This window comes from Lutra lutra, chromosome 6 (assembly GCF_902655055.1).
Source record: "Lutra lutra chromosome 6, mLutLut1.2, whole genome shotgun sequence".
In the NCBI taxonomy this organism is placed as follows: Eukaryota; Metazoa; Chordata; class Mammalia; order Carnivora; family Mustelidae; genus Lutra; species Lutra lutra.
The window spans coordinates 133,451,567-133,465,651 of record NC_062283.1 but is presented as its reverse complement, the minus strand read 5'-3'; the positions used below and the strand labels follow the sequence as shown (position 1 = coordinate 133,465,651).

At 40.3% G+C, this 14,085-nt stretch overlaps 1 protein-coding gene across 2 annotated transcripts in view; it reads left to right on the top strand.

Moving 5' to 3' along the window:
* Positions 1-14,085, top strand: part of LAMA4 (laminin subunit alpha 4) — a 144,278-nt gene that overhangs the window by 44,714 nt on the left and 85,479 nt on the right. For both annotated transcript variants that reach the window (XM_047732638.1, XM_047732639.1), the window contains exons 3-4: positions 985-1,109; positions 7,038-7,118. In XM_047732638.1, coding sequence (XP_047588594.1) covers positions 985-1,109; positions 7,038-7,118 — 206 coding nt within the window. The remainder of the gene's footprint in view (positions 1-984; positions 1,110-7,037; positions 7,119-14,085) is intronic.

Genomic DNA, 14,085 nt, shown 5'->3' with positions numbered 1-14,085 from the left:
CCAGGCGCCCCGTCACCTACTTTAGAATTATAAAAATTAAACTAGTTAACCCATGTCAAATGTTTGGAGGCTTTATTCTGTTTTGTTAGTCTATTTTGAACTTCACCATAGAACACAAAGACAAAAATCAAGAGCACAGATTTCACCTTACTACTGCTCCATCTTGCCTTTCCTCAGGTTCTTCCACAGAGAGTTGTTTGAAAACAGTTGTGTCTGTTGAAGCTCTTGTGCATAGATGTTACTGAGGGAATGGATCAAACAGGAGGCTGACTTTGATAATGTTCTAATTCTAATGGCATAATTTTTCACTGAAAACCCTATTCAACTGTTATATACTCTGTTGAACACAGAGATGAAAATACCACAGTGCTAATGGCTTTGGCTTGTGCGATCCAGTTCAGTCCTGTTGGAGAAAACTATCAGACTAGCATCACTGCCTCTTTAGAGTACTGGGCAGAAATTAATCCATGAACTTGTCACTGCCGAGTTGACTCTATTCTACTGAGTACCTGCTCCATTTGAGTTGGTGGCAGTACAGTATGAGAGGCGCAATGTGGCAGAAGGGCTGCTGCGGTTGGAAGCAGATAGTACCATATAGGTAGTAGAATGGGGGAAGGATCAGGGAAGGGGCATTAGAAGGAATTTCTGGAGGTTTCAAGGTCTAGTACAGATCTTAAAAGATGACCAGGCATTCTAAACAGAAAAATCAGCTTGTTGATGAATTATCCCCTCTGCATGAAAACTCTAAACTTCTCAGGCTGCTCATGAACACACGGAAGCTCAGGATGAAGTCGGCCACCATTGTCCACCCTTTCTAGTATTGACTAGCCAGCAAGGCCCCTTTGCATTGACCAGTTCTGACCACACAATCAATTCCATGAGCCTCACATCCTCTTTACTTGGAGTAGTATTTGGTTCCCAGATATATTGTGTATAGCATTTCTTTTGTGGTTTTGTCAAATTTTCCTATCTTTTGCCTCACAGAACTGCCAGCGGAACACGACAGGAGAGCACTGTGAGAAATGTCTAGATGGTTATATTGGAGATTCCATCAGAGGACCACCCCGGTTTTGCCAGCCATGCCCCTGTCCCCTACCCCATGTGGCTAAGTAAGTTCTGAGAGAAGATGTTCTCTTCTGCTGCTTATCCCCTTAATTATGTACTTTTTAGTTTTGTTCTATCCAGAGTTCTCAGGTTTTCCCACCTTAGTGGAAAGACTGAGTACCTCATATTGAGATGAGACTAGAAAAGATACAGAAAAGTTCTTTAGCCTAAACGCACTTTCAGAGAAACTTGTAGTATGGGTGATGACTCTGTTCCCCAAATATTGGGTAGCATCATAAGGCCAAATGAGTCTCCTAGATTTTATAAGCAAGGTTAATTTCTCAGCTATCCCTTGACCTAGGGAGATCACAACTGGTAATGCAAACAAACTCACAATCCAGTACTTCCAGTAGTTGTGTTTCCTCTTACTTTCACAGAGAAGAGGATTCCTACATGTGGTGGCAAACTGTTCAATCAGAATTAGAACACAGATAAAAAGAATGCAAGCTTTAGGCCAATCAGCTCATAAAAGATTTTGCAGAAAACAAATGTTCGCTTCTGGCTATGTTTTGACCTGAGTGAGAAGTTAAAGAGAATAGGCGTACATCTTAATGGAAATAGTGGAATTCTTTTCAGGTCCATAACATGTATAAATCCAACAGTCAAGTCATGACTGGCCGCTTTATTATCTTAAAAATGATAGAACACAGAATTAAATTGGTATAGTGCTGGTTGGTTTTCCAAATATCAACCATTTCTCTGATTCTCTGTGTCAGAGCCAAGTGAGTGTCCTACAATCAGTTCATTTCTGACATTAACTAACTACCCAGAGTTAGTTAGCCCATACATTAAGTCCCACTTCAGAAACCAGCCACAAATGGGATCCCTAGGCCACTCACATATCTGCTCAGCTAGCTACAAATTCAGGGGTTGCCTTAAGTTCAATAGTTCTCTACAATGACTCACAGAACTCAGGAAAGTGCTGTACTTACAAGAGTTTTATTCTAAAGGATATAATTCAAGTCAAATAGAAGAAGATATATAGGGCAGGGTGTAGAGGGAGAGATGGGAGGGAGTAGAATTTCTATGCATTTCAGGGTTGCTCACCAACCCCAAAGCTCCAGAAAACCTTCTTTGTTGTTTAAGAACTTTATGTATGTTTCATTACCTAGTCGTGATTGATTAAACCATTGGTGATTGGAACTCAATCTCCATCCCCTCTCCCCTCCCCTGAGGTTGGTGTTGAAGGGGATGGGGTTCAAAGTTCCAACCCTGGAACCAAGTAGTTTTCACCTCTGACAACCAGCCCCTAACCTGAAACTACTTAGGGGCCCATCAAGAGTCACCTCATTAACACAAGCTCAAGTAGGCCTGAGAGGGGCTCATTCTGAATCACAAAAGACAGTCTTATCACTCAGGGAATTCCAGGAGCTTTAGGAGCTCTGTGCCAGGAACCAGGACAAAAATCAAATATGTATTTTTTCTTATACCACACGTAGAAAGAATAATGAACCTAGGTTCATATCTGTGGTTTGGCACAAAATAGCTGTGTGATCTCAAGCAAGATAACTTTCTTTCCATGTCTCACTTTCCATGGGATTTGGGGTCAAGGAGACTAGATTCAGATCTCGGCTCCATTCATTGATTCATTTATCTGCTCTGGGTCTCGGGTTTTTTGTTTTGTTTTGTTTTTGTTTTTTTCTGAGTTGGTGTAAGGATCTGCCTCATAGAGTTGGGCTAGGACAATATGTGTGGAGCATTTGAGTTGGTTCCTTACAGACAGAAAGTTGTATGCTAGTTACTGACTTTGTTAAACACATACTTTGTATTTTTTTCTAACACTAGTATTTTGCTTGTTCTGTGTCAGGCAATGTTCTAAGTGTTTGGGTGTAATATTTAGTTGATAGCTATTATAAAGATTAAGTTAACTAATGCTTATAAAATAACTTTTTAAAGGCCTGAAGATCACCCCCTACCCCCCCCACACACACTTTCTTAAAAAGAGAACAAAGATGACAATAAATTCTCCCCCTATTTTTTTTCTTAGTTGAACACCAACTCAACTAATATTTCACCTAAAAGCTTGTGATTGTTCAAATCCTCTGATGAGTCTGTCAGTGAAGAAGTCAAATATTTTATAGCCCTCATTTTTCTTTAGAAACCACTAAACTGCTTCAGTGATTCACTTGCTTTGTGATTTTTCATGTCCTATGGTATCAACAATATGTGCAAAATGGATGGTATTGAGAGGGAGAATAGAAACCTCAAACATTAAATGTTCTGTTATATTCATCCAAGTGTATCCTGATTTATGAGCTCCCTTTGTCTCATCTAGATATATTCTTTAATCGTTCATTAATATTCTGCTCTCAAACATTAGTCTTAACCATATCTGATGAGATGTTCAGCATTCTGCTTTCTTGCTATGCTATCGTTATTTTGTTAAATATACCTACCTCCAACTTTCCAGTAACAGGTTCTCCATATAATTTCCCATACAAATGAAGATGCTATGTAGCATCATTTGCTCAAAATAGGTTTATAAGCTCTGAGCTACAGTTTCTTTGGAAACGAAAGATGAATTGCGAAGGCAATCCTCTAAATTGTATTGTCTGACTTCTGCACTTTTTGCCCCATGCATGTCAATGTGGGAAACAAAGGCAAAGGAAAAAATTAAATTTCCTTACTACTTACAGCCCATTGACAAGTCCTTGAAACCAGAGTAACCTTCCTCTGGGGGCTCAGCTGCCTGATGTTGACACTTTTCTAAAGGCAAATGAAAGTCAATCTTAGCTTAACATTATCCTACCTACCCCCCACACCTCCCCCACCAGGATCCTGTGAGTCTACCTTAAACATATAGAAGTTCCTTTTGAAACGACCTTTATCTCTACCCTCAAGATACATGTTGGCAATCATCCTCTAAGCATATGGCCCACTGATAAACATCTGAAGGGTCTCATGACTGAGGGTTTACTAAACAATAATAAATGACCTTATCCTAACAATAGCTACCCCCCTCAGCTTGTTTTCAAAATTCCTTGGAGGTTTGTGCTGTCCCTAACCCCCTCCCAGCTTGAAAGTATATAATCAGTCAACCATCACAATCCCAGTGGACCTCCTTTCTGCCCACCAGTCTACCCCTGTGCTTTAATAAAGAAACCAATTTGCACCGAAGACGTCTCAAGAATTCTTCCTTGACCGTTTGCTCCAAACCCCAATATTTCCACAACAATATGACAGGACTTTCTTACCTAAATTATGACCTTAATGTCTTAAGATAAGAAACTTTTGGAATCTAATTCCTGTAGGACTGAGAAGTTTTGTCTACATGCAATCAACAAATATTTATCAAGCACTTATTATGTGACAGTCATATAGTACTAGTCGCCAGTCACAGTAGTAAACAAAACTATCAAAATGCCCTGAATTCACTGAAATAGGTCAAAATAAAGCAGCATTTTGAAGTTCCTAAAACAAAGTACTGTTTCACCTTTTCAGCTAGGTTATGCGGTATTTCAGTTGATCAAGAACGTCTTCTAAAGGCTCTTTCAAAAAAATAAGTAAGGGAGAAATTGCCAGTTGGGTGATGAGCTTCCTGTCTTGGAGGAGGAAACAGTTTCTATTGGATCACCATTCCTACTCATGCTCTTTGGGTGTGTGAGCAGATCTGGGTTCAAAGGGCAGTTGAAGGTCTCCGGGAATGTACTCTGCAGTTAGGCACATATTCACAGATATGGAAACTGAGGCTTCTAACAGCATCCATTTAAAGTTGAAAAGTCTACTGCAAATGGACAGAAAAGCAAAAATACCCCCACGTGTAAGTAAAAAAACATTATGTGGGAGTGTGGAGGAATTGGGAGAGACCTTCTTTCTTTGAGGTGGCAACAGTCCTACTTGGGTAAAGAAACCGGCTACAAATAGGAAGGGTGGGATGGGGGGATGTGGGCAGATGTAATCTGTGGTCACTGAACAGGACAAATTTGCCTGAGTCCTATAAGGTTCTAGCCTTTGATATGGTCTTATTATTGACTTAGTTGACTATTTTCAAATATCTTATCAAAAATCAAATACCCATTGCCCCTTTCGGCTTTTTAGAAATTCATATTGTTACTTCCTACAAAAATTAAAGTGCCAGGACTTTTATTTGAGCTCAGAAAGTCACCTAATATGAAATCGCATCACACTTTGAGATATCCTTCAGTAGAGTCTCCAGACCAGGATTTGGATTTCCAGTTCTGATAGCCACATCAGAAAGCAACAAAATTGTGCTTGAGGGAGGTAAGCAAGCAAACAGTGTTAAATCTATTTTTCCTTAGGTTCCATAAAGGTTTCCAAGAACAAAAGGCTCCCGTCCACTTGGAGAGGGTGCCATGGTTGTTAATGTGGGCTGAGAAAGTCTCAGTGTTTTCATTTCCTTAGCCAAAAACAGACTTACCTTAAGCAAAATATAAACAATTAATGCTGGTTAAATTAAAAAAAAAAAAAAGAAAAGGAATCTCAATGGTTGGCACTGCCTTTGAGTCTCACTCCACTGAGACAATAGTCACACAGCTATTCCCAGGGACCATTTGCACAGAGTTCATTTATTATTTGGAGGTTGGCCAGACATCCTCCCGTCTACTAGAAGCTACAGTATCATTCCAATTAAGGAAAATGTCATCTGTTTGAAGCAGCAGGACATTAGCTAAAGGCAGATGACTCCAGACACAGGCAGATGCTTCAGTCCTTCAAGCTGTGGGCAGGCTGCTGGGAGAAACATCTTCAAAGAAACATGCATGAGGGTTTGTCCACATTCTGGATTCTTAACTGTTTTTTGAAGTAAGCTAAAAAAATAAGAACAAGCAAAATGGAGAATAAAGGCCAAAGAAGTATAATTTTGCTGAAATGTTTTTAGCCAAACACAGAAAGAATAATTGTGGACATTGCCTTTCAGGGCAAAGTATATATTATCTTCTGACTGATTGTATAAATCTCTTTAAACAAAGTCAAACACATCCATTGTGCTTCCTTCCAAAGATCATTAGGGTTAAAATTGCTAATACAAGCAGGAATGTGAAAGCAGCGGGTCCACTCCATTGATGGCACATACCTAAGCAATGAATTTGTAAGTCTTTAAAATTTTTCACACCCCCTATACGGTGGATTTATGTGTCAATGTAGAATTTTCCAAACATGTGAAGAGTTATATTCCGTTTCCCCTTCCTTAATAGTTGAACAATATTTTTATTGCTTTTCTGTCCTTTGTCCAAATTTTTATTATCTAAAAAAAAAAAAACCCAACCAAAACAAACAAACAAACAAAAACACACAGTAATCAAGGAAGGGTTTCTATGGATGAGAATCCCTTTCCTGTGGGTCCTATTTATTGCTTGTGTACTGTTTTTTGACTTTGGTTAAAAGAGCCAGTCCTTGTACCCCCTATTCCCAACCTTTGGGATATACACAAAGAAATAGGGTTCAGTGGGGATTATAGTGTACAGTTTAGAAATGGTCCGTGACCTTGAAGAGTGGAAGAGATCTAGTGCAAAAAAAAAAAAAAAGGGAGAAACTTTCCAATGTATATACAGAAAATGGTGAGAATACAGAAATTCTCATTTCATCAAAAATCACAGGTAACAAAAAAAATCACAGGTAACATATAAAAGAACTTGATTATTTTATTTCTGGCTTCGGAGAATGTGATTTAGACTTGCGTAAAATATTCTAGAAACTCCCACTGCTTCAAGTTAAAATAATTAAGTGCCTCTATTGGCAAAATAAGTAAGGTGCACCTGGAAAAACTGTCTCACCAGTGATGAACATTTGGGCATTTTCTATCTGAGCCTGCTAGTCTAAACTTTCCTGAAGGAAGGAAGATTTGATTTAAGTAAGCAAATGATGAGACTCATTCGAACTGACTGGGACCAAGTAGAGATGATGGAATTCAAAAGTTAAGACAATCTTTTCAGTGATGTATGGAATTGACTTCTAATATTCTCTTATAATTCTAGTTTTGCAGAATCCTGCTATAGAAAAAATGGAGCCGTTCGGTGTATTTGTAAAGAAAACTATGCTGGACCTAACTGTGAAAGGTAGGCTAATAAAATTCACTATTTTCTGTGTGGGAAGAAACTTTCTGTTTCTTGCACTCATCAGCTCTGTTATACTCCCATTCAGTGGGTCTTAAGAGGAGAGCAGAACATTTTGGAGAAGTTTTTCTTAAATCCCATGCCCCAGAAGAGCTGTAAAAATATACTCCCATGGGTCCAGGTCAGGTTAAATGGTCAGGTGAAGAGGAAAATGAATATGTATATTTTGAAAAGATTCTCTAGATGGTTTTGGTAACACTACTATCTCTCTCTCCATCCCTGAGAACCAGTAGCGTAACTGATAGAGAGGCTTCCTTAGTAGAAAAAAGAGGTGGGGAGGGAAGGAATCCTCTACTGGTCAGTAAAGCAATACACCGACAAAGGCACAAACCCATTATTAATCCATTCTTTATACCATCTCCTCCCCTGAAAAATAAACAATTTCACGGGAGTTTGGATTTTCTGAATCCCTGTCAGTATTTAACACCTTTTTTTTTTTTTTTAAGTTTTTTAAAGTTGCTTTGGGCTTTGCTCAAGTAAGAAAGACTTTGGCAACTAAAGATGTGAGCTTTCCACTGCATGATTTCCTGGTGAGACATTTCCCATCCTCCCCACCTGTCAGTCACTCAATTTTCTCAAATCAAATGGCTTTTGCTAAAAGAGTCTCACAGAAGACTCTTCTTATTTTTAACATCAGCCTCTCCATGTGGTTGGGTAGCAAGATGATGTGGGTGCTGAAATGACAGGGGGGAAAGGACTTCCCAAGCTTCTGGTCCAGCATGTGCCCATGCCCACCTCCCAACAACATACTCCCACTGCCCCAGATGTGCTGCACAAAGGCCTGGGACTCCAAATGTCAACCTTAAAAGATAGGCTATCTCACTTACTCAGAAAACACCCTCTACCTCTCAGAGAGTAGCTCCTGAACCCTTTTTAAAAAGCCACGGTGTCTGTGATGTGGAGAAAATCTCTGTACTCAGAGGGCATAGCTGTTATGATGACTAAATGTACAAATCATAGGTAATTCCTTCACTGAAGATTTTTTAAGGGGTTTTTCTCTCTTTTTTGCTATGAAGGAAGAGGGAAAGTGAAAGCCCATGGCACGTATGAATTTCATCCTTTGAGACAGACAAACAGATTTTGTTAATTAATGTTTGTGACACACTCATTCCGTATTTCCTTACTTCGGAACTCAGGAATATGAGATCCCTGACTTGCTCACTTTCTGGCTCCGTGTGAGTCAGGGAGGTCTGTTCATCAGCCAGGGATGGAGGGTTTTCTCCTCAGTGTCTGAGGTTGAAGTCCGTTTAGTGTGACAGAGATTCAGCAGTTCATCACTTAATGGGTGTTCAACGGCCCCGGGGATGGCCTGCTGGCCACAAGCAAGGCCTTCCCAGAAGAGAAGTCATCTCTGTCCCTCAGGGTTCAGGCCTGCAGAGTTGCACAGAGATGCAGACCTGGGTCCTGTCAGTGAGAGCAGGGGGCCCGGCACAGGACAGCTTGCCTCCCTCACATGTGGGATTGTAGATGATCAGCCTCCCGGTGCACCTTGGAGGCCCCTGGCCCTGCTGTTGCCCTTTAAGGCTTGGTCAGATCTGGTGGGCGGGTAAGGTCAAGGGAGGAGCACTAGTTGTCAAATATGGAGGAAGTGTCGTTTCAGCCTGGCCAAGTTTGTATCTCAGCTCCAACCCTTGTGGATCCTCCTGAGTGAGTTATGTGAGCTCTACGTGCCAATTTCCACATCTCCAGCATGGAGAAAATGAGAATGCTCACCTCCTAGCGCTGTCATGAGATGATACGGTAGGGGTTTTAGTATGGCACATGGCACTTCAGAAATACTCGATAAAAATTGCCTGGTGGCAGTAGGAGTCCCTGGTGGCCATTGTCCAGTTCCCAACCCCTGGCATAACTGTGCCTGGGAGAGGTTGGCTCATTTCCCTGAAACGCAGTTTCCTCAGCCAGAAATGATAGCTTTGAAGTAGATAGTGCCCCTTGTTGCTTGTCTCCGGTGTCCTCCCTGCTTTGCATTCTCATCTCAGCCTTGCCACCGCCCTGAGAGGAGGTGGTTTTTGTCATATTGCAGATAAGGAAACAGGCAAAGGGAGGAGATGGGGCTGGTCCACAGTCACAGCACTGCTGAGTGGGGGACCAGGATTCTCACGGTTTGGCTTAAAAATCTGGATTTTTTCCCAAGTGTCCCAAAGGACTTCTATTTTAAATTTTGACAACTAATGAAGTAGATGAGTCTCTGATATTCAGAAGCTCAGTGACCCTGCTCCTAGATTCCCCTTGACTAGAGGCTGCATCAAGAAATGTGCGGGAAATGAGTGCCCTTCAAAGGCCTGCCATCAACATTGAGGGGGGATCGCTCTGAGCAACTCCCTCCACTTTGTCTCCTCTCTCCTGTCCACCCTTCCTCACACCGTACTGTCTTTGAGAGAATGATCTGAGGCCTTTTACTCCAAAAATTGACTTTACCATCCAGAGGACTCTTCCTCAAAATGGAAATGACCACACAGCAGATTGGTGGAGAGGATAGGGATGTGATACGATAAGACATGGTCTTTGCTCTCAGTGAAAGTCAAGGCTAGAGCAGGAGACAAACCAAAATACCATTCATCACAAGGGAGAAAAAGGAAAGCCAAATACAAGGATAAGCAAAGCCCCTTCAGGTGTGTAGTGGAAGGAGTGATCGCTTTCCCACAGAGAGGGCTGGGTCACTGGGAAGGGGATAGCCTTCACTGCTTTTATTTCGTGTTTGACCTTGGGACTGATGGGGGAAGGGGTTAGTTTTGTTTCAAGTTTAACAGCCAGGTGGTTAAATTGTCGCAGTTAAGCTTCATCTAATCTCTATTTTCAATGTATTTGTGACCTTGGACCTCTCCACAAGGTATTTTCATTTTTTTTTTTTTAAAGATTTTATTTATTTATTTGACAGAGAGAGATCACAAGTAGACGGAGAGGCAGGCAGAGAGAGAGAGACCACAAGGTATTTTCAAAATATGTTGCCGACTTGTATAGATGTCCATCTATTTCAAACAAAACTACAATTGATCCAAACCGAGAACACATTAGGTGTTTCTGTACTTAGAGATCTTGTAGCCAAGCGATGGTTTTCAAATCTGACTACATGTATCTCCTGGAAACCTTCGGATTCCTGAGCCTTCCCCAAATCCCCTCCATGCCCCACTGAAAAAGAACCTCTAGGAGTGAGGCCTAGGGACCTGTGTTTTGACTCCCTGTTGGGTTCTCATGCCAGTCCTCTCACTGCCTGGGAACCACTGCTCAACCTTTAATGCCACACTTGCATGATATAAAACACTGTCTCCAAACAGTAGCTCAAGAGCCTCTGGCATCCTCAGAAATAGTCATAGAGGGTCATGAGTTCCCAGTGAATATTTTCTTAATTTTGTGTTTAATTTCAACAATAATCTTGAGGGGAAAGGTACTTGAAACATGTTGTGGACTTTCTGTAGAACCACTTAATAATAAAGGGAGATCTGCCTCAGAGCAGAGGAGAAAGTAACAGCCAAGGGTGTGTCAGTGGCACATTACAGACAATTGGAGGTCAAATGGCATGACATCAAAGCAAACTGAGTTATCACCCAGCACATGGCCGGACATAGATGCTCAACTCACACAATCCTCTCCCATGTCATGTTGCAAGTAGCCCTTCAGTTGCAACAAGACAACATCATACACTGTCTTGAATTGATGCTATTAATATGAATTCATTACTTTCACAGTTTCATTTGTGTTTTATTTGTAAAATTTATTTTGGTTTTCAAGATGTATAAAAGCCATAGGTATAAAGAGTTTCTACCTAGTTTAATGTTCAAACTCTTCAAAGATTTAAAGATAATTTAAATGAACACTAGGAGAGGTATTCTCTGAAAATGTTTTTTGCTTTACACACAAGTTCGAGAAACATCGGTCTAAAGCATAAAATATGAACCTCTTACTGTACCATGTAAAACAGCTCAAACACCCTTGTTTTTACAGTGAGGTTTTTGTGTTTTAGCCTGCCCTGGCCCCTGGCTGGCTCTTTCCCAAAGTCCTTTTCCCCATCTCACACTTTAACTTCAGCATGTGGGAGCTGTGGCTCCCCAAATCCACAAGATCAACTCTAGACCTCACCACATTGTGTTGCATTTAGATGAAGACCATGGCGATGATGACAGAAATAGTAACATTTGTGGAGTGCTTACTGTGTGCCAGATAGCTGTTGTAAGCACTTTACATACAATGACACATTTAAACCTAAAAAAAAAAAAAAAATCCTATGAGATACCATTCTCATCCTTATTTATAGAGGAGGAAAGTGAGAGACAGAGAGATTCAACCACATGCTCAAAATCACACATTTGGTTTTTTGGTTTTTTTTTTTACCCCCCAGTCTCTACTATTAAAGTAGGAGCTCTTCAGGAGAAGTAGCATCTCTTTCATTTCTCTGCAGCTCTTCCCCCATCACAGTATCTAGAACATGGTAGACATGCAGTTAAAGTAACAAAGTAACAACATTACTTTGTTTAAGTAATACCTTTTTTTTAAAATAAAAGACAATAACAGTACTGTTAATGTTCCTTGAAAAAGATACCTGTAGTGATGAGAGTCAGTCATTGTTTGCCCTATTTGATCCCCCATTCCACTTCTCCTCATGCCAAGTAAATGGAAGAGGGTGACACAGAATTGAGTGAGTCAAAACAGTGTCTTCTGAATAGAGGTTGCAATGGAAGTTATCATCTGATGCAAATAATTATAAAATGTACAGACTTTATAGAAAGGAATTTTACAATTCTCATTCTCATCTCAGTGTGACTTTCCCTCTGCTCTAAGTCGTATATATATATATATATATACATATATATATATATATATGTATATATATATATATATATTTTTTTTTTTTTTTACCTTATTTTTTGTAAGAAAGAGAGAGCATGTGCATGAGCTGGGGCAGGGGGAGGGATAAAGGGAGAGGAAGAAAGAATCTTAAGCAGGCTCCATGCTCAGCACAGAGCTTGATGCCAGGCTCAATCTCATGACCCTGAGATGATGACCTGGGTGGAAATCAAGAGTCAGAAGCTCAACTGACTGAGCCACCCAGGAACTCCTAAGTTGTACCTTTTAAAGATGAGAAGCCTGAGACACAGAGCCATTAGATTTAATCTGAGTCACAGTTAGTTAGTGGTAAACCCAAAACCAAAACCCAGGAGCCTCAATGTCCAATCCAGAGTTTTTAGTTCATACATGTATATGTTCTCAATACCTCAGTACTCCACATTCGTTCCCATGGCAGCTTCCATCCATTCAGTTTTGCCATGGAATGAGAGACATGCTAAGACAGTAAGAAAATTTATCATGTGGGTCTTTTTGCTTAAAGATTAAGAGGGAAGAAGGGGACAAATTAAAGAAAATCCAAGGAACCTTAAAACCCTAACAGGAAAGGCTGAATATAGTATCATCAGAGATAATGATGGTGATGGTGATAATGGTGTTGATGATGACCTTGATGATAGAAAAGAATAATAAAGAAGAGGAGGAATAGGAAGAGAAAGTTAACATTTATGGAGTTTTGTGATTCCAGGGTTTAGTCTGATTCTTCTGAAGGTACCACGTTTTTTCAAACTTATGCTATCAACTCTGTTATCTGTAAAAAATTCTTCTAGGACTCCCTACTCTCTACCATATCCCCCTTGTGGATTCTTACCCTGACTTTGAATGGGTGCATTTTCCTAGCCTTATTTATCAGTCGTTCATAGAGAAGTAGAAAGCATTTATATGGCACCTACTATGTAACAGGTGCTTTTTTTTTTTTTTCAGAGTTTAATTTAACCCCAATGATGGCTATAGAATGGCATCCCTCCCAGAAAGACTTCTGTGCCACCTGGGAGTTTTGGCACCCTTAGTAAAAGTGTTCAGTGACAGCTGTGTGACCCTAGGAGGTAAAGCAAAGGACATAGAACAGAGAAGGGGAAAAGAGCTGCAAAAATTCCCAGAACAGTAGTTTAGGGTCAACATCTTTTTTCCCCAAAAAACATATTTCTTTGTTTTCTATTTTGCCCAAATAATATGATCACTAACTGAAATGACAGTATTCATATACGACAGTTTTTTTGTTTACACTGCAAATTTATCAGCTCTATTTTCCATGAGTGAATCAAGTCATTAGTAAAGCTAGAAATGAGATTATGGGGGAGGAAAATAGATAGGACCAGACTACTGGGTACCAAGGCTCCAGTTCTGACTCTAATTCCAACTGCTGGTCCCTTTGAACCTTTGTTATTTGTTATTTGAGGGTAGGAATTGGGTGCATTGATAGCATTTGATTATTCAATTGTTATAATCACTAATTGATTAATTAGCTAATTCATTTAATGCCAGACTTGTGGGACACAAAGAGCATTAAACTTGGAATCCCATGATAGGGTTGAGCCCTGAAGTAATGAATAAATTATTTAGTTTCACCACACTCTAGTTTTCTTGTCTATAGAAGTAAGAGATTATAGGGTGTTATGGGAAGAAACCTTTGCATGCTTATTCAATAAAATTTGTAGGGTTGAAGTTTAGGCTATGACTTCAGAAATGCCTCTGAAACTACCACCAAAAGATGTTCTTGAAACTCAAAGTAGGTTGCTCCTGTGATTAAGATTCTGATTTGCAGGGGTGCCTGGGTGGCTCAGTGGGTTAAACCTCTGCCTTCGGCTCAGGTCATGATCCCAGGGTTCTGGGATTGAGCCCTGAATCGGGTTCTCTGCTCAGCAGGGAGCCTGCTTCCCCCTCTCTGCCTGCCTCTCTGCCTACTTGTGATCTCTGTCTGTCAAATAAATAAACAAAATATTTGGGGGGAAAAAAGGATTCTGATTTGCAGAATAGAGAATTTGATTTTTCTCTTGTGGAAGACCAAGAGACAACCTATGGAGATCAGATTCAATGGGATTCAACAGAGTGAAGAAAGTAAGTTGTCATC